The sequence below is a fragment of the Diuraphis noxia genome, unplaced genomic scaffold (assembly GCF_037042655.1).
Source record: "Diuraphis noxia isolate RWA-SAM2 unplaced genomic scaffold, SU_Dnox_SAM2 contig0002, whole genome shotgun sequence".
In the NCBI taxonomy this organism is placed as follows: Eukaryota; Metazoa; Arthropoda; class Insecta; order Hemiptera; family Aphididae; genus Diuraphis; species Diuraphis noxia.
In genome coordinates this window covers 47,194,081-47,214,469 of record NW_028301712.1, presented here as the reverse complement: position 1 = coordinate 47,214,469, position 20,389 = coordinate 47,194,081, and the positions used below count along the sequence as shown (strand labels likewise).

At 30.9% G+C, this 20,389-nt stretch overlaps 1 protein-coding gene across 5 annotated transcripts; it reads right to left on the bottom strand.

The window, feature by feature from the left end:
- Window positions 1-334: 334 nt before the first annotated feature.
- On the bottom strand, window positions 335-18,838 carry LOC107170763 (uncharacterized). 5 transcript variants are annotated; one of them, XM_089219207.1, is made up of 7 exons: window positions 18,597-18,838; window positions 18,360-18,488; window positions 11,436-11,514; window positions 5,949-6,042; window positions 4,453-4,583; window positions 1,479-1,611; window positions 335-1,377 (listed from the first exon to the last, which is right to left on the bottom strand). In XM_089219207.1, exons 3-7 carry the CDS (start codon window positions 11,508-11,510, stop codon window positions 1,028-1,030), a joined length of 783 nt encoding a protein of 260 aa, XP_089075333.1. In that variant the 5' UTR covers window positions 11,511-11,514; window positions 18,360-18,488; window positions 18,597-18,838; the 3' UTR covers window positions 335-1,027. The 5 variants fall into 5 exon arrangements, with proteins under 5 accessions (XP_089075333.1, XP_089075336.1, XP_089075335.1 ...); XM_089219210.1 differs by lacking the exons at window positions 11,436-11,514; window positions 18,360-18,488; window positions 18,597-18,838 and adding exons at window positions 7,535-7,713; window positions 7,787-8,086; window positions 8,168-9,661; XM_089219209.1 differs by lacking the exons at window positions 11,436-11,514; window positions 18,360-18,488; window positions 18,597-18,838 and adding exons at window positions 7,535-8,086; window positions 8,168-9,661.
- Between the last annotated feature and the right edge of the window lie 1,551 nt (window positions 18,839-20,389).

Sequence of the window (20,389 nt, the reverse complement as noted above, 5' to 3'; positions counted from 1 at the left end):
TTACATATTATATTGATTATTTATAAATTCAATAAATCAATATTTATTGGCATTTTAAATTATAAATAAAAGTCGAGCAAACTAATTTTTTTGTATAAAATGAGAAATAATATAAATCGTTTAAGTCATGAATTATTTTTGATTATTTAACAAGCCATATCAATATTACCAAAGTACAAATGTAAAAAATTATGCGTTATTTAATTAAAATTAATTTTCATGGTTTATATTATATTCATTTAATTTTCGAGATATATTAATTTCGTTCACAAGAAGTTAAATTATTTTTAAAATTTATGCACTTAACATATTAGTATGTTCAACCATCAAAAAATATAATCTTAGCAAACTTTATTCATAGTTTTTTTTTCAACATTGGTTTTAAGTTATTACAATAGTTAGTGACTATACATTAAATTATTTTCTTACACAACAGTAATTAATAAAAAAATATCTCATAAAATATCAATGTTTTTTTACTGATTACATAAAAAATTACAACTTTGTTCTTACACAGTCTTATAGAAAATATGAATTAAATTAAAATTGTATAAATATCTAAGATGAATATATTAAAAAAAATAATACAGTCTTAGATTGTTTTGATTAATTAATAGATAAAAAAAAAATTAACTTTAAATACATAACTACTGAAAAATTGTACACATAAATTAATGGGGGGTTTTCTTTTTTTATAGTTTAAAAATCACTTATTTTAACTCACAAAAACCTGAACTAATTATAAAAACTAAGCTCAATACACACTTTTATCCTTTTTAAGCAATGAATGAGATTTACATAAATAAGTATTTAGTGCTAAAATGATTAACACAAAGCACTTCACATGATTCATTAAATATAAAATAAGTAGTAATTAATAATATTGTATTATTGTATACATACAATAAACAATTTGTACTTTTTAACACATAACACATACAAGATAGTCAGAAATGTATATATCATAATAAAAAAAAGTATTGGATTGGTTGTATAAGATAAAGGATTGAATAGTTTTAATAAGTAATTATTGTTTCACTGAAGAGCCTTCTTGTGTGTAACTTGGAGAATATGGTGGTGGGCTACAATACTCCTGAATACTTTGTTGGCTTGGCACAGGTATAGCCACGTGAGGCTGAGAAGAAGTTTGTTGTTGTGGCTGATACTCATATGTTTGCTGAGGATAAGGAGAATGTGTAATGGGTTGATGTACTTGTTGAATAACATAAGGTCCACCTTGCACAGGATAGACTGGGGCCGGAAGAGTTTGACTGGTTATGGTCACATATGGTGTGGCATGCAACGTAGGCGGAGTTATAGTATTAAGTTCATCATCATAAAAACATTTCACCACATAAATCTGGTATACTACAACAACTATTAACAAATAACAATATTGAATATTAAAATTTTTTTAATAATTATTAAATAGTTTATCTTAATATTGTATAAGTATTAAATAAACTTTTGATACATACTGCTAACAGGAATTCCAATAGGAATTATATCAGGTGATGCATTTTTGACAGTAGTAAAACCAATAAAAAGAATAAAGAATACAAAAAATATTGAGTTTATCACCAACCACTGATTAATACTTTGAACGTTACGCTGAAAATAAATAAATAATTGAACATGAATAATATTTTTAATTTAAATATTGTTTATACTGTCAAACTGTCCTAGGCTGTAGATTTTTACGTTTAGTATAATTTTTAACTTAAATACAGTATATTGTATATTGATTATAAAATACAATTGTTCAATTAACACTTGACTTACAATAATATCATATAATCTGTCAGGCACGGATTGGAGTTTTCCTGGTGGGCCGGGCTACTAGGTCTTACTTTTTTTTTAGAATAACAGATTTTAATAATAATTATTATAAATTTAAACCATGTGTAGCCTGGACTTATAGTAATTCAGGATTGGCGTACAAATATTTTTAACACTGCCAGCACTAACTCAGGTACATATTATATATTTTACAAAATTATTTAAATACATAAATATTGATTCATACCATTTGCGTTTTGCATAGATAGCATGTGAGCGAACATTTTCGACATTAAAATTTATTAAAAACAGATTAAGGAGCAGCAAACTATCGGAATCCAAACTAGAGGCGTTTATGTTAATGTCCGTTAAAAAATGAGTACTTTATAATATAGACACAGATGACATAATATCAATAAAGTAGCTAGTACCTCTAAAATATTAACTAAATGATTAATGTATTAATTGGTTATAAATATATTTGTGTAACTAAATTTGAGTATATTTTTTCTCATAAAGTGCCGGCTTAGATACAGGTTTTCCGGGCCAAATTTTTATCCCAATACGTTCCTGTAATCTGTTAACTTTACTGACAATTATACTTCAATTTTAATAGTACAGAATATAACTAAAGTAATTATTATTATACATTCATATTAATAAAAGTAGATTTTTCAAATATTTAAAAAAAAGTTAAGTAATGTTATAATTGAAATGTGTGCAATACAAATGTAATAAAATACAAATACAATGTATACAAATGTTGTATTCCTGTAATAACAGTATTTTATTTTAGCTAGTAGCTACAAAAATATACATAGTATTAATGTACAATAATTTAATAATGATTTTATATTTTAAAATATGAGCAAAATGATAGATTGGTTTGACAGTTTTGTTTTTATTTTTAACAACATATTTTTTCAGAAAATGTTCAGTACCTACTTGCAACTAAAATTTTTTTATTTCAATAAATATTAAACAGGTAAAAATTTAAAGGTAAGAGTATTATTTCGACAATTATGGGTGTTTTACTATTTCATATTTTAATTTTTAAGAGAGTTATAATTATTTTAAGATGTACAAACAATTTACAATTTAAAAAAACTAATAACTCTTTAAAATTAAAATATAGTAAAAAGTATTTAAATAATACTCTTACCTTTAAATTTTATAATAGGTTAATTCACTCTTTAGGTCTTTAAACTAATGGAGCTAAACGTGATCTGCTGAGTGTGAAATTTGGTATGTAATGCACTTGTAAGATGGAGACAACACATGCAAGTATCACATCATCTCAATAAATATTAGATAACTAACTTAATTTTATGATTCATAATATGATTATTACATAATATCCTGACCGTAAGCATGTTTGTTAATTTAATTTTTATAAAAAAAAATACTTATATAATGGCAATGTTTATCCCCCTTTTTTATTATAACAACTTGTTTTAGAGGTACCCCACCATAACAATATATTATGTCGCACTCATGTACCATTCTAATTTTTAAAAACCAACCGCTCTATTGTTGTCTGTTACAAATCAATTTGGACCCCTCATTTTCTCTTTTTAATTATAAAATTATTTAAATATATTTCTTTTCTCTTTTTATTTTTATTTTTAATTGTTTAGAAAAAAAATTACTATGTAATATTTTTTAGTACTATTCTTAGTGTTACAAAACCGATATGGTATGGTGTTAATTGATTAACAAATAAATTATATATAGGGCATATGTATATAAAATTATGTATATAAAATTGATATTGTAATAACTGTATACATGGTAAATACAAAAATTAGTAAAGGTAAAGTATATGATCTAAAAGATTAAAGTTTTTTATAGTTAACACTAAATACTATGAAACTTTTTATTAATTTATTAATAAAATTGATTGCATATATTATATTTTTAGATGTACACAATAACAAGTTATGATAACTACATTATAGTCAATATATTTTCTGTCAGAAACATTAATAACTGAGCACACTAGTGGTCAACAACCTTTTATAAATCCAAAAATGTTTTTATTTGTGTCTAACAGTTAGGTAGATGGTTATAAGTTATAATATTTGAAACTTTAGTTAATTTGGTACTACATACATATTCAACAAATTACAGGTCAAATCATTATAAAAAGTAGATTATGCACTGCACTGTATTATTTGTTAAGGAAATTAAAAATTGATTCACATCAAAAAAGATAACAAGCACAATAATGTTCTTGTTATGGATTGTATTATTTTTCTTTATAAAATATAAATGTATGATATTATCTAAAAATAGATTCTTATCAAAAACATCAGTATCACAGTTATGTTTGTGATTCTGTATCTAAGTATTATATTATTTTGTACGAATATGTAAAATAATAAAATAGGTATAGTAAATTATGAGGTTAACGAATCGTTATTTATAATATATTTTATAGATGTCATATTGAAGAAAACGCCAAATACTTTTTGAGAATATCATATAATACTCTTCTGCTGCCAAAAAATTGTTACCTATGATGTACTTGTTAAACATCTGTACACAACTCTAAGTACAGTATTTTTAAATTCTTAATTCAATATATTAAATAAGAAAAATGTAACTAGAAATTCTATAAAAGTGAATAGTTATGTTACACTTAGAAATATTTTAATTATATATTCAACTTACTATAAAAGTGGCTTTCTTTAGATTCAAGTTGACATAAAAAAATAGAAAAATAATAAATAATTGACTAAATAGGTTAAAATCCTTTTCCAATAGTATAGCACGATGGTCACTGGAGAAGGATGATCCATCATCTACAAAACAAAGAAAATAAAACATTAAATTAATTTTTATTTAGATAAGGTAACTATAAAAATATTTGAAATATTTATACACTATTGTTATTATTTACAAACAAACAAATAATGCTTATTATGCCTATTATCAGTATTCAAATGTATAGTATAATAACAGTTTATTTGTTTATATATATTATGATCTTATTTTTTCTCTTTTTAAAAATTAAAAAATGCATAAGCATAAATCAAAAATACTCTAAGTCTACAATAAAGTATTCAAGCTGTGAAATATTATAACTAAATGTTTTAATACTTCAATACATTTTATATACTTGTAATAAAAATGTTGAATGACAGTATATAATTAATTAATCCTGCAGCATTAATTAGTGAAAAATAAATTGTGAATTATAATAATTCAAAGGAGATGGATATCACAAGTTATTATTGAAAATGATTTATACAGATTTACAACAATTATAATAATTAAAAAAATAGTTAAAGCTTGGCCTCAATATTTATTGAAAATGTTACAAAATGAAGATGGTTATAGTCTATTTGATGTTTATTTAGAGCAGATACAGCAATTAAAAAGGTTGGATCTAAGAACATTTATATTTTAAAAGTACTTTTTGGTACCTAATTTATATATTATATTGATAGGAATTAAAGTAATATTTTCATAATAAATTAATAAAAACTATTTTTAAAACTTGATCATTTTTTTATATATTTATTTTTATATTTAATTTTTTATAATTTGCTTTCTGCATAATATTATTTCTAGTAATAGTCATAATACATAAGTAAAATATATAAATGACATTAAAATAATATTAAGTGTTTTTAAATAATAATAATTAAAAAAGCTAATCTAAAAGCATAATTTAAATACCAATATTTTTAAAAAAACACGAAAATTATGGTGCTTGAATAAACGTTTAAACTATTTATATTAAAAATGATTCACGTATGTATATGTTATAAATATGACACACGTGGAACGATAAGGAGAACCGAAGATGTATTAGAGGGGTTCACCAATTTGGAATAGACAGGTATAATTTGTCAAAAGAAAACGCTTATAATTATAATAATCACTAATATTTTATTGATGAACGTGTTTAGATAAATTTGAGCATTTTTGAAGTTTGTTAAATTTACTAAACTCAATTCTTGTTTGAAAATTTAAACATTGAAAAACGTAAGGTAACGGTAACGGATAATGTTCTTATCTTTAAGTTTGATGATAGGTCAGTTTACTGTTTAATATGATGCTAACAACACGTGAATTCTAACACCACCTTAACGGTTTACCATTAAAACAATAGATATTTTTTTTTTAATAAACAAATAATCAGACAAATAATGCACACTTACCATATGGATAATTCGATTTTACTTTGTATGCATTCGCATATGGGGCAATGCTTAGCGTAGTAATACCTCGCACCATGAGTATTATACAAATTAGCTAAACAAACAAAACACGTATATTAGTTGTAAACAAGTTTTATACAAAGGTAATGTGATATATTTAGGTATAAGTAATTAGAATATACGGTGTTATAAAAAATGTTTTACCGTAGATTCATATATTTTATTTAAATATTAGTTAAACGTGACGGATGATATAGTTTTTACGATATTATAGTGTACGATAAAAAAAAACACACTGAGATAAACTGTTAATTCGGCTTAATGCTATCAAAATACAAAATTCAATAGATTTAAAAAAAAAATACAATTACAGCAAATTACTTAGTGCATATACAACAAATATATAGCTTTAAAGATAACACAGTTTAACGATGAGCAAAGACGTATTATTAACATTATAACACAGTATTAAAATGTATAAACCTAAAACCACTTGAAAGAAATATTGAATAATTATTTCATATCTAAGATTTAAAATTTTAAAATAATGTTCAAAGATTTCACAAAAATGTTTTATTTCTTATGAGTTTATGACGTATAACGTCAAAATATATTAGAATTTTATTAATTTAAAATAAAATAAACACATTTATAAGTTTCTTGTTAAAATACCTTAGACAGGTATTTTATATAAAATGTATCTAATCTTCAAATACTAACCTAAATTTATTAATTTTTCTCCGATGTTCGGTGAATTTTATATCCATCAAGTGATGGAATATAAGTTTGGAATTTATACCGTTTTCATCAGTTAAATATTTTATTACTACCAAAGTAATCCAAACACTATATAGGTACGGTTGTTATTTCCACACGGCAGAAGGCAAGCCCACTGGTGGAACCAAGAAATTGCCACACTACGCGACGAATACGGTCGACTGCGTAGGAGTTACCACAGGGCAGCAAGAAGGCGAGAGTCACACGAACAACTAGATGTTCATCGAACCGCATATAAGGTCAAGAGGAAGGTATTGCGGCAAGCAATAAGATCCTCCCAGGCTAAATGCTGGTCCGACCTATGCAGATCCGTTGACTCTGACCCGTGGGGTCTTCCCTACAAAATCGTCACCAAACGCATCGGTCGTCGACGTCCAGGAATTGAAGCCCGCGGCATGGAGTCGGAGATCGCCGATCACCTCTTCCCGAACCCCCCAGCGACAGACTGGGCACTCGAGCCCCGCCCACCAGAAACCGCAGAAGATGAAACCGTTGAAGACTTCACCCTGGCCGAACTGGCCCAAGCCTGCAAAAGACTTCCCCCTGGCAAGGCAACCGGCCCTGATGGTATCCCCAATGAGGTTCTAGCCAAGGTGTTCCTCCGGAAGCCTAACATCCTACTCAGCGTCTACAACAACTGCTTGGCCAACACCACCTTCCCTTCCCGATGGAAGAAATCCAGACTAGTACTATTGCACAAAGGCCCCGGCAAGCCGACAACCGAAGCGTCCAGCTATAGGCCGCTGTGTATGCTTGATTCCTCGGGGAAACTCTTAGAGCGGCTAATTCTGGCAAGACTCGACACGCACCTCGATAGCACCGGTCATAGATCACCAAACCAATACGGGTTTCGCCAAGGCAGCTCGACTTCTGACGCAATTGAACGACTGCTGAACGCCGCACACGGCGCAGCGTTAGGTGCGGCACAGCACAGGGATATTTGCGTGGCTGTGTCTCTAGATGTGAAGAATGCATTCAACACGGCTCCCTGGAAGAAGGTGGATAATGCCCTCCGGGTTAAGAATGTACCCTCTTACCTTGTGAAAATGATAAGATCCTACCTACAGGATCGATCCATATTGGTTGGCGAAACACTCCACCATCGAAGTACGACGTGCGGCGTGCCACAGGGCTCGGTTCTCGGACCAGCCTTGTGGAATGTCTTTTACGACGATTTATTGGACATGGAAACCCCTTCGGGTGTCCAACTCGTGGCATTTGCCGATGATGTGTGCGTCATAGGAATCGCCCGCACAGGCGAGGCAGCCGCTACCCTGCTTAATCCTGTGTTAGCTAAGGTATCGGCTTGGATGGAACAAAACGGACTGAAGTTAGCCCCCACCAAAACTGAGGCTGTAGTCCTGACAAGGAAAAACAAATATGACAACCCGGAGCTTCTGGTTGAAGGACACGTAATTCCTATCAAACGATCAATGCGATACCTTGGTGTTGAGATCGACACTCGGCTCTCTTTCACCAAACACATACAACAGGCCTCCCGTAAGGCTACCGACTCAGCGACAGCCATAGGCAGACTGATGCCCAACATCGGCGGACCGTCGCAAAGCAAAAGAGCGCTTCTTGGCACTGTGGCAAACAGTAAGATGTTGTACGCCTCGCCGACCTGGGCCGTCCGCGGGACAAAAACGGCTAAGAATCGCGCAGAATTGGCAAGAGCGCAGAGGGCCGTCGCACTCCGCATAACACGTGCCTACAGGACAGTCTCGGCCGACGCTTCGTCAGTATTGGCCTCAATGCTACCTGCAGACCTGTTAGCAACAGAGAGGGCTAGAGTTCGGGTTCGCCTGGACGACCAGACTGACGTCGTCCCGAACACCGTTAAAAACCAAGAGAGAACAATCAGTATTGCAGCTTGGCAAGCTCGGTGGGACCGGTCTGATAAAGGCAGATGGACATACCGGCTCCTCCCTGACGTTGGGCGCTGGTTAACAAAGCCACCGCTAACCCTGACTTTCCGACTGACGCAGGTGCTTTCGGGGCACGGGTGCTTCCGGAGCTACCTGAAGAGGTTTAATCGGGCGGACGACAGTTATTGCGTATACTGCGTCAACCCCGACGACTCTGCTGAACACACGGTTTTTACCTGCCCGAGATGGATTGACGACCGCGTTCGGATGACTGAGATTATGAGGCGACCTCCGAACGCGGGTGACGTTGAGGAAATCCTGTGTGGTCCCCTGTCACATGACTTGCCAGAAGACGCCCAAGCCCGAAGAAGAATTATTAAACAGTTCGAAACTAATCGCCTGGAGTTCATCCGCATGGTCGAGACGATTCTGTCGACCAAGGAAAAGGATGAACGCGAGGAAGAGGCCTTGCGAAGGGCATAGGGGAACGTGCGACCGCCCTGATGGAGAACGAAACATCCAGAGTGGTAGACTCCGGTCGGCTCGCCAATCGGATGACAGGCACGCGAATTCAAGGGCGGCGGACTCCGGTCAGCCCGAGAAGAACAGGAAGAAGCCAAGTAAAACTTGTAATGTAATTAATATTTGATAATGTCAATAAACGATGGCGGCGCCGCGGAAGCAATGCGAAAGCAGATCCCGCGGCGTCGTCGGTTAAAACAGAAAAAAAAAAAAAAAAAAAAGGTACGGTTGTTATTTATTTTTATCATTTATAAAAATACTTTTGAAATACGATTAATTTGAATTTGGTGGCTTCCGCTCCGATCTTTAACGATTATGCGACTGTAAAACATTTTTAGGTCGACAGATTAAACGTTATAGTGTGGCAACAAAAGGGTTTTGATTAGTCTACAACGACACTAAAATTATTGGATAAAACGTGGCCAAACAAAGCCGAATTGATAGACCAACAATTTTGTAAAATTGGTGAGTGGCAACATCGTAATACTAAGAACATATTAAAATGTTTAATACTTTGACCTTAAACGTTTAGATTTAATTCAAAAATTATTTTAGCGACTAACAATTCAGAAGTTTTAATTAAAATCAATAAAATTGTATACTGAAACTATACATATTCCATATGTTATTATAATAATATGAATTAAATAGGTGCATTCTACACACTTGTTTTGTGAGAATACAAAAACAAAAAAACAAATTTTAAATTTAAAACTACACATAGGTACAGCATTCGATAAAAAATAAATTATTTACAAGTGTCATATACGATACATGCGAATTGTGACATACTTAATTACATGTCGTTCACGTGAGTGATATTTAAATATTGAGTGCTGCAGTGTAATATTAAACCGAACCTGATTAGGTCTCGCCGAGCAGAGAACTAATGAGTAATGAGTAATGAGTATACGATTTTTCTCCACATATATATATGTAATAAGACCAGCACTTCTGAAAATCAAATGGCTTATTCAGACGTTTTAATAAAACAATAATTTAATTTGGCCATGACAAAAGACTAAGTAGGTACTGCAAAATAGCAAAAAATGTGAGTGATTATATTATAGAAAGACAACAAATGTGTAACGAATAACGATCAAAGTACATTTAAATATTTGATAGGTACATAACCTATAGTCAATAGTACATCGATCATAATGTATTTTGTTACAAATATAATTAGGAGGCACACAATTATTTATAAACTATAAATCCGTTGACAAATTGTTGAGCCGATTAAGGAAAATTCTTCAATAAAATTTAACTTAAATCGTAGAAAATAAAGTTTAAACGGTATTTATAACTTTTGTACAAACCGCGAACTCGCTATATTATAAAAAACTTTTTACATTGAGGTATAGATCTAATACGAGGATTAGGTACTGAAATACTGAATAACCACCAAAAATTAATTTTTGCAATCAATGTGGAAAGTACAGCAGTCTAAATTTAAATTTTGACTGAAAACGAATACCTACTTCTAATAGTCGACGTCATGTACAACCTATAAATATATTATATCCCCACGTAATGACGTGCTATAAAAATTTCCCCCTTATGAAAACTATATTATATATAATTTAATCAATCATCGACAGCTTTAGGATAGATTTTTTTTAATTAATAATAAAAAATATTATTAATCAAAACTTTTAATCGCATACTAAATCCACTATCCGGTACTCACGTACATTTATTGTTTGAGGTAATTGCGCCAAAAAACCTACTCATAGAATATAGGCACGCCACTGACGTCTTAAACACTCGTTTTTATTCGATTCGTTGAGCATACTGGAATTTAATGCAATTAATGTGATTTAGCCGTCAGTATCTGCATGATTTAGTTAAATTTCAGATGCAGCAAAAAAAAAAGTTAGCTACAAATATAATAACCCCCATGCAAAAGACAAAAAGTATCCATAACCAAAACCGGCTGCCATTACTCATTTATATACGGTTATTTATTCGCAGGACTATAGGTGTGTATTTTCCAAGATAATACGTTAGTATAGTATAGTATGTATGTCTTAATGTAAGTATGCATCAACCGGCATTTCATATATTATGTAATATGTTCAAAATATACCTACACGCTTAATAGACAACAGTAATTTAAAATAAGGATAAAATATCCTGTAGCTTATTGTCATTAACTAGATGCTGACCGATGGACGGTGAGCATTCATGTTAGGAAAAAGTAACAAACTACCTCCGTCATAATATTATAAAAAAATGTTTCGGCTACGAAAATTGTATACAAGCAGTGTAAGAAGCAACTATGCTAATGATGTTACAAATAATATTTCTCGTTACTCACCATGTCGAAAATTGATATCACCCAAGCACCCTTGCGCACGTTAGAACACCCGAAACAGCATCTGGAGTTCGCCATTGGTCTGAAATAACAACAACAACAGCGTATAACAATGTGATCGACGTGTTGTATATAGAGTAGTAAAATATTATAATCGTTGTTGGGGCGTTTGTTTTATTATTGGATAACAATATTATAATATTTTATTATAACAATACGGTAGTTGATAATGCGACAACGACGGTGTCAACACGGCGGTCGACCGAACTCAAATGAAACGAAGCACGCGGAGCGTCGCTGATCACGCATACGGCACGCCGTTGCGTCGTCCGACAGGTGTTGGTGAGGTGTATACGTAGGTACACCCGTCTTGTCATGGGACGACGTATCGTACAAATTTTATTGGTGGCGCTTTAAAAATACGGTCTTCGGACTAGAGAGGCTTTTACTATAATATATAGCCTATAAATCACTATAATTTTTATTTTTATAGATTATCGTATTATAATACCACTACCTAATGACACATCGTATAATTATTAATAAAATATTAATTAATTATAATCGCATATTCGTATTTGTAGACATTATATATTAATTTATCGTAGTATTATTATACTCTAGATAACTTCATCCCGTTATCGATTTGTACAAAACCGTTTCTGGTGTTATCAAAAAATAAAATAATAATAATTTAATAATTTAAATTTAATTTAGTCTGTGATAATAACATTATTAAATTCGTAGTTAAAACTGAAAATAATATAATATGCATTAGTAATAACTAATAAGGACTAATGACTATTCGAATAACTATAATGAACCATTGGAGTTATTTCGATGAATTTTTCGATACTTCACACGACAAATCATAAAAATAACACAATATCTATCGTTGGCCACCGCGAGATGTGACTAGAATATAATATAATAAAGGTCCATGTCTGTTCTCATCACTAAATAGCCTTGTGTATTCCGGATAAACGATGATTGTCAACAAAGTCATGATATTATACATTATACGTATTGCCATATCGATTAACTATAACATTTTATGTATCAAATCAATGGTATTAAACGCTTCGTGTCAATATGATAATAAAATAATAGTTTATCGTTTTTAGTGCGTATATATTACAAATAAATTAATATATATATATATATGTTTGTTTGCACTTCGCACAAACGAAAACAAATCAAAATGACCATAATATCATTAGATATATTATAATATATTGTGTGCATTAAGTATCAAATTTGACCAGTTTGGGAACCATTAGGCTATGTCGACACAAAGTAATCGTCGTTGTAGTGTACGTACAAAAAATACTTAAACGCAAACACACGGTCGTATTTTTGTATGCCAGACGAGTGACGACCGTCTTTACAACCAGTATACTGTATAACATATTGTTCAACTCGGCGCCATCAAGATTATGCATTAAAATATATTATAAGGTTATTATTATTATATTAAATACCTAATATAAGAATTGCATTAATATAATCTCGAATAGATTTACCCCCCCCCCCCCCCCCTTCCACCAGTAAAGTGAAGTGCACACGCTAGTATTCGGTTAGTCGGGGACTAGGAGGGGGTCGTTTTGGTATGGTTTTTTTTTTTTAATGTAGGTAGTCTATCGATTTCTGAAACTGAACCCTCTTGTCAGACAAACGCGTCCTCTAAAAGACACATTTAATGTTAAAGCGATTTTGTTTGTAGGTTTCATATCACGTGGGCGTTGACATTAAATTTTAAGGCCCGTTTTACAATCATAGTTTAAACTTCGATTCCGCTTAACCCACTAATTTTACCGGCAGAATTCCACGGTTTAACCTTAGTTAAACTATTGCAAAACGGGCCCTTAGTCGGGTTGAATGCTTTTCATTCTTATTTTCATTTTCCCGGCCCAATCCGCATAATAGTCAATAATCATTAAGAAAACAATTGTTTGTGTTACATGAATAGCGACGTCAGTGTCATTATTTTTTATGCTTTTTATAATCGTTATTCTTTGCGGGGGCAGACGTCTAAACTTGTCGATAACGCATATAATAGTTTATGAATAATAAGCGTGTTAGAAATAAAATTATAATCATAATTTATAAAATGTTTTATTATTAATACATACGTGATAAATGAGTTACCAAGCTATAAAATGTGATATGACGTCCACATAATCGCTGGAATAAATGTACACAGATATTTTTAGTTATATAGATAACTCGAACCTCGATAAATCGAATTTTTTTTTATTCCCCTACAAGGTTAGAAATTCTTATAACACTCAATCGATTAGGTATCTCGAATAATAAATATCTCGAAACGAGTTCTCACCCCCCCCCCTTTAACTTCAAGTTATCGCGACACAACTGATGTATTATGACTTTATGAGATGCATATTAGGTATGTATTATGACATTATGTTTAATATTTATTTTCTCAGACAGATTTAATTTTACTGAGTGTACCTCTCTAGCTATTTCATCGTTACAAAATAAGAAACATAAATAACAGTGATTTCACTCTAGTAATATATATTAAGGCAAACTCGCATACTGACGTCACTGATGGAAATGGGATGAAATTTAGACCGGGGATGTTGAATATTTGACAGTAATTCAGTATTTTAGTTGTGACTTGTGAGTTATGGTCAAGTGGTCACTGGTCAACTGTATGAAAGCTCATAAAAAAAATAAAATACTATCTGTATAAGCTACTAATGAAGTAATTACATAAAAGATAGAACACGCTCGAGTTGTCGGCTTAACAAAGTTTCAACAAGAGGTGAAGAGTATACTTAAGACACTATCTATATAGGAATATCAAACTGAACACTTATATTCTTTGCCACGCCTGCACTGGATGTCAAATTATTGATGTATGAAAGTTGAAGTGTTGGAAAATGACCTGATTCCGTCTCAGTAAATATGCTTTTTAACGCGGTGGAAAAGTTTGTGTTCAAATCAGATTGATGAACATGTTGATACGTATTAATTGCCTAATGCCTTATATAATACCAGTTATCAAATACTAGCTGGTAGGTGCGTGTTACTCTCGTGATGTTCTGTGAAACAATTTGAGAATTTAAATGATGTCGAGAACAGCAAGAAAAATTCATAATGAATTACCTTATTGTCAAATATCAATAGATACGGTTTCGGAGGCGGGGAGGAATTCAGTTCTTGACTAGCGGTCGAAATAGCTCACACTTCTCACCCTTATCATAAAATATAAAAATTATAACAAAATAAATGCGATTTCATGCTTCCGGTAATCGTTGTATTTTAATATCGTTTATTTATATTTGAATACCACACTTGAAATATGGGATATACACATAGCCACATAGGTAATGGCATGCTAGTCACATAATTGTCATAACCTCATAACTGCGTGGCACCATACTTAAAACAATATACTGAAAGGAACAGGCTGAATGTGATAACATTATAACATTATGGTATCGTACAAATATTTACAACCGTTTTCCACCACACTGCAATGACTGCATCAGAGCATATTTTTATGTTCCATCGACAAGATTAATGTGCACCAAGTGGACTTTTTAATGTTTCATCTCAATGCACTACGCCAGTTTTTTGCATCCAGTGCAATGATAAGTACCACAATACCCATTAAATATTTTATTACCTTTATATATCAGCTGGTATATCAGTGAACTGTACCAGTGCCACCTTGGTGCAGTAGTGCGGTATGGTGGAAGGCACTATGTGCAATGTTGTCGAATTAAACGTACTTATATATTAAAATATTCGTAATTAACAAAATAACAAATGACATACTCGTATAAAATACCAATATTACCATATTGTATTATTACTCTCGTCTATCACACCGTCATTGAGTCATATATCATAAGACAAGAATAATACAAGCGATAAATTACAGTTATTAATTATTATTAATAGTAGATTAACATCATAATAAAAACAAATACAAAGCGTCCCACACCATTTTTTTCCAAGTGATTCGAGTTTTTGTCATTGTCTATGATCCGTATAATGTATATGTTTCAAGACTTTAAATTGTTAAATTATTTCTCAAGTACTTATAGTCTCGACACCACTGGATTTTTAAATATAATTACATCGTTCGTATACAAGTTCTTACTAACATAATTAAGTATTCAGGCTGGATATACAAGATTATTTTCTATTGAAAACAGAAATGACGCCATTGTCTATAAGACATTTCGATTGCATAAAAATCTTGAATTTAAGTAATGTGAATAATATAAAATAATATAGTTATTTCAATAATTTTTGTAATTAGAACCTTAAATTGTATATAAATTATACTAATATATAATTAGGTATATAATAATGAACTTATGATGGGCTTTATACAACCCAATTAATTTTGTTTTAATTAAATTCTTTCAGGTTACAGGTTACAGGTTCTACACAGACCTACACATTAAAACTGTATCAGAAATGTTGTCAATTATACATAAACGCTATCATTCACGACTAAAGAACCACCTCATTACCTCAACCAGCTAATCTCAACACTTAACTCAGAAACAATACCTGGGAATCCCCAAAGAAGGTTTAAGAGAAGATGGTGTCATGACCTACTCTTAATCTCAATAAAAAATATCTAACATAGCAATATTAAATCAATGTAAAGTGTAGTCGTTGGGTTACTCCTTTTATCAAGTAATTCATATCAAACTTAATATATCTCATATTCTTATAGTAGAAAACTAATCTATAGATTGTATATTATATTTTAATGAAAAAAAAATAAATTAAATTCTAGTTGAACTAAATACTAAATGTTTGAAATCTAACAATAACAATAATTTTAACAGTTCCAAACTTATAATACTCATAATAGTTATAACAAAATCACCAATGCAACAACACACTATTATCATGCTTTAATGAAGACAAAAATTAATATCATCAACAATAAGACTTCAATATATCTTATAGCAAAAATAACTGCTAAGTGAAATAGTCAGAGAAATAGTATTGTTCAAAAATATTTGTTTTACAAGTTAATGTTAAATTCATTTTTTTACTGTCAATAAAATATGAAAAAATTATGAATGAATATATAAATTTAATAGGTAATATAAAGCTTTAGTTAATTATGATATTTGGATTAAATTGAAAATCAATAATTTTTTGAATGCAATTCTTTTTGCACAAGGTGTCCCGCTAGGATTTAGTCCGATTTATCCATTGCAATATCTCCTGAGATAGATAATAAACATATCATAAATCTGCTTTTTTTGTAAGACTCACATAGACAAGGGCTACATGTATTCATTTTGTTGGTAAAAAAGTTAAAATATTATTTTTTAGTTTTTTAGTTTTGAAAAAATAAAGATATCTATTCTATACAGTTTATTTTTAGTTCATAGATAAAATGGCAAAAAATTGTTATTTATCCAGGTGGCGAGAATTCCTTTACGATTTATGGGTATATCCTCATGGGACACCCTGTATATAGTAATGTATCAAGATTATGCAATTTTGGTTAAATTGAGATTTGTTAAAAATGCTGAACTACCTATTTGTTAATTTAATTTAAATGCATTTAAAATAAATTTAACCTTAATTTTTTATTTTTCCCTTATATTTTTACGCATTTGAATCAACAAGCTTCCTTGTTCTGACGCTGACATTATTTTTTATGAATGATTCAATTTAATTAACATAATTATTGATTAACATATAGTATTATTGTTGCCTATCAATAATAATTAAGTCGTTTCGATAACATTTTCTAATTTTTAACACAAACATATCATCACCAACATATTATTATTATATATGTATAAAAAATTGGGATACAATTGGTTGTAACCAATTTTTTGGATTTTTTAAAAATTAATAAAGGATTAATCTAATTATAAAATACATAAGAACTTAAAATAAGTTTTATTTTGTGAAATGGGGAGGCAATATTTTTTTGATGACTAACCAATACACTAACTGTTAAATATAATACATGTATACTCTATAGTTTATATAATATATAATATATGTAACACTCTTGAGTTTAGCTAGTTACTAAAATAAACTTATCTAAAAACTGAATTTACTAAATGTTTATAGATATTTAATTTAATTTATAATCATATTATACAATAATAATATTATGTAGTTTAAAGTGGTTATCAGTTAATCATTACCGCTTAAAGATTAGGGTTGCATGTTGCCATATTTTAAATAATATGTAATAATAGGCACCTAAAAAGTATAAATTATAATATGTCTCTGAATCAGTTAGAAATAGGATCAGTTTAAAATAGGGGGCCAACTAGTAAAAAATTACCAAGTACCCACCCACCCAGAACCGTTAAATTAAACCAAACCTATGAGGCTATACCTCAACGTTATCATCAGACAGCAATCATGTAAAATATTTACTCATTTGCATAACAGGCCCTACCACCCACCCATTCAAAAGGGATGGCGACCGCCACCCCTACTGTATAGATTTGGCACCACTGCTCTGAATAAATAAATAGGTCTAACGATTAAAATGTTTCAGATCATAAAAAATGTTAAGTAAAATCTGAATGAATTCTTATTTTTTATATATTTCAATATTTACTTATTTTTTAGATAGAGTACCTATTAATTTCAAATTTTTAAAAAATGGAATGCAATACTGTCGACTAACGAGATGATTAATATAGATGGCAATTACCTACACCAGAATTGATCATTGAACGTATTTTTGATGATTATCAATTAATATAATATTGAAACCTCTATTTTATGGCTGCTATTATCCACTACACATATTTTGTTCAGCACTCCTTTCCTTATTAACATGTAATAGGTTACATCAACAACTTTGCAATATATTTTTCCAAAAAATAATTGTTTAGTATTTTTTCCCGTTTAAACACATAAAAGCAGTATAATATATTCTGTACTTACCGAGCAGTTTGATATGACGGCTATGACACTATATATTGCTATGAATCTTCTGTATTTAACGTTGGGGTTGAAGGAGGTTATTTTAAAGAGTTACTGAATTGTCGTTCAATAATCTTTTAGCCACGTAAACTGAAAATGTAAAGATTTTTAGTTATCACGTTAATAAGTTGAAACAGACCAGGGTTATGGATTATGATGAAGTACAATTCTTTTACAAGTTAGTAGCTGCATGTTTACCTGAGATGATTCAATTTTGAACAAACCACAGCATTAATACATCAAGAACGGAACGATGAGAAATTATAAAAATTATTAAATAATTTAAATAGCCTAGTTTTCGATAACTACAACAGAATTCGATCCAAAGACTCTTCCGGTCATCTATTTTACTCACAAGTGACAACAACGTTTATTGCTAAAGGCTTGTTGCTAAAACTAGCCTTTTAGCGTTTAGTCTCAACGATGTTATCAGTTTATCACACTTAATCACAGTACATTGTGCAATACTGCAATATACTATATAGTCTCAAGACAAAGTATATAGGTAAGTCAGCAAAATTGTGATACGCATATCCCCCCTTTTTTTTGTATGTTACATTCTCCGTGTTTCATTGGTTGCACATATAAAAGCATGAAAATCGAAGAGCTTAACACATAGGAAACAGTGGGGATGCGCAAACCAAACTCAAATACTTATTGTTGCTGACATACCTTTATATTTCGTCACGAATAGTGCATGAACACAACACGATATAACCACAGGATACAATACTGTTGCATTTCGACCATAACAATGCATATTGGTTACAGTGAAATGTATACAACGCTCAAGAGATGGCGTTCTGGGCCATATGCCCGTATGTTTCAAGCACGTATCCAGGATCAATTTTCAGGGGGGGGAGGTTAAAATATTTAAAGTCCGTCTTCCGACAAGATTGCGATAACATATTATAAATATATGAATACTTTAAAAATTTAGGCCCCCCCCCCCGTTGAACGGTATGTTTCCACTCTCCGACTCGGAGTCGGCAGGCGGCAGGCCCTAACCGCTAACCACGCTCATAGCTCATTGTCATTCGTCACGTAATGGGGTTCGCGCGTCGTAATCGCCAATTGGTACCCATGGTACACTTGGACTTGGTGCATTTGGTATACTTGGTACACGCGCGGATACATTATTATTAGGGTTCGGAAGTTATAGGAGCAAAAAAAGGCAAAATATGCAAGATAAAATTATAAAATATGAAATATGCAAACAAAAATGTATTTATTTACCTATTAAAAATGTGTTACTTATTTATTTATATAAGTACACGAAAAAAATTCTAAAGAAATATATTTAAAAAAAAAATATTATTTAAAACTTTTATATAAGTTATATATAAAAAAATTATAAATATGGCGCGTTACCGGTTGGCGTTTGAGAATTTATTGAACTGAAAGAATAGTTACATAAATATATTTTCATTATTTGTGAAATACGAAATAAATATATGTTGAACAATACATGTTAAGTTGTTTTTCACTTTACTAGCGTTGTGTTATGTAACATTATTTAAAATAAATTGGTTAAGAATGAAAAAAAATTTAATTTTTGGAGAAAATATTAAATATAGGTACATACAAATATGCGATAATCATTGAAAATCGACGAAGTAGGTATGCACTTTTTCTCTAAAATGATCGAAATATGCAAAATATGCGTTTTTAATTTTCAATTTTTAAACTCAACATTGTATAGCTCGGATTTCTAGCTTGGTCTGCTATAATTTGACAGCATACAGTACAATATGCTACTCCTATAACTCCCGAACTCTAATTATTATATTATCACGGATTCGCGGACGGTCTTCACTCTTCAGTGGCGTATCTATGTATTTAAGCATAGATGAGGTGCACCTAATTTTTCGGGCCCCTTATAAAGTTTCAGCTGCTACTTGTTGATTAGGCCGATTAGGGGCTCAAGGGCTCTATTTATAAAACACAGCTAAAGGGCCCTGGTGCAATGCACCTGCTGCACCCCCTCTAAG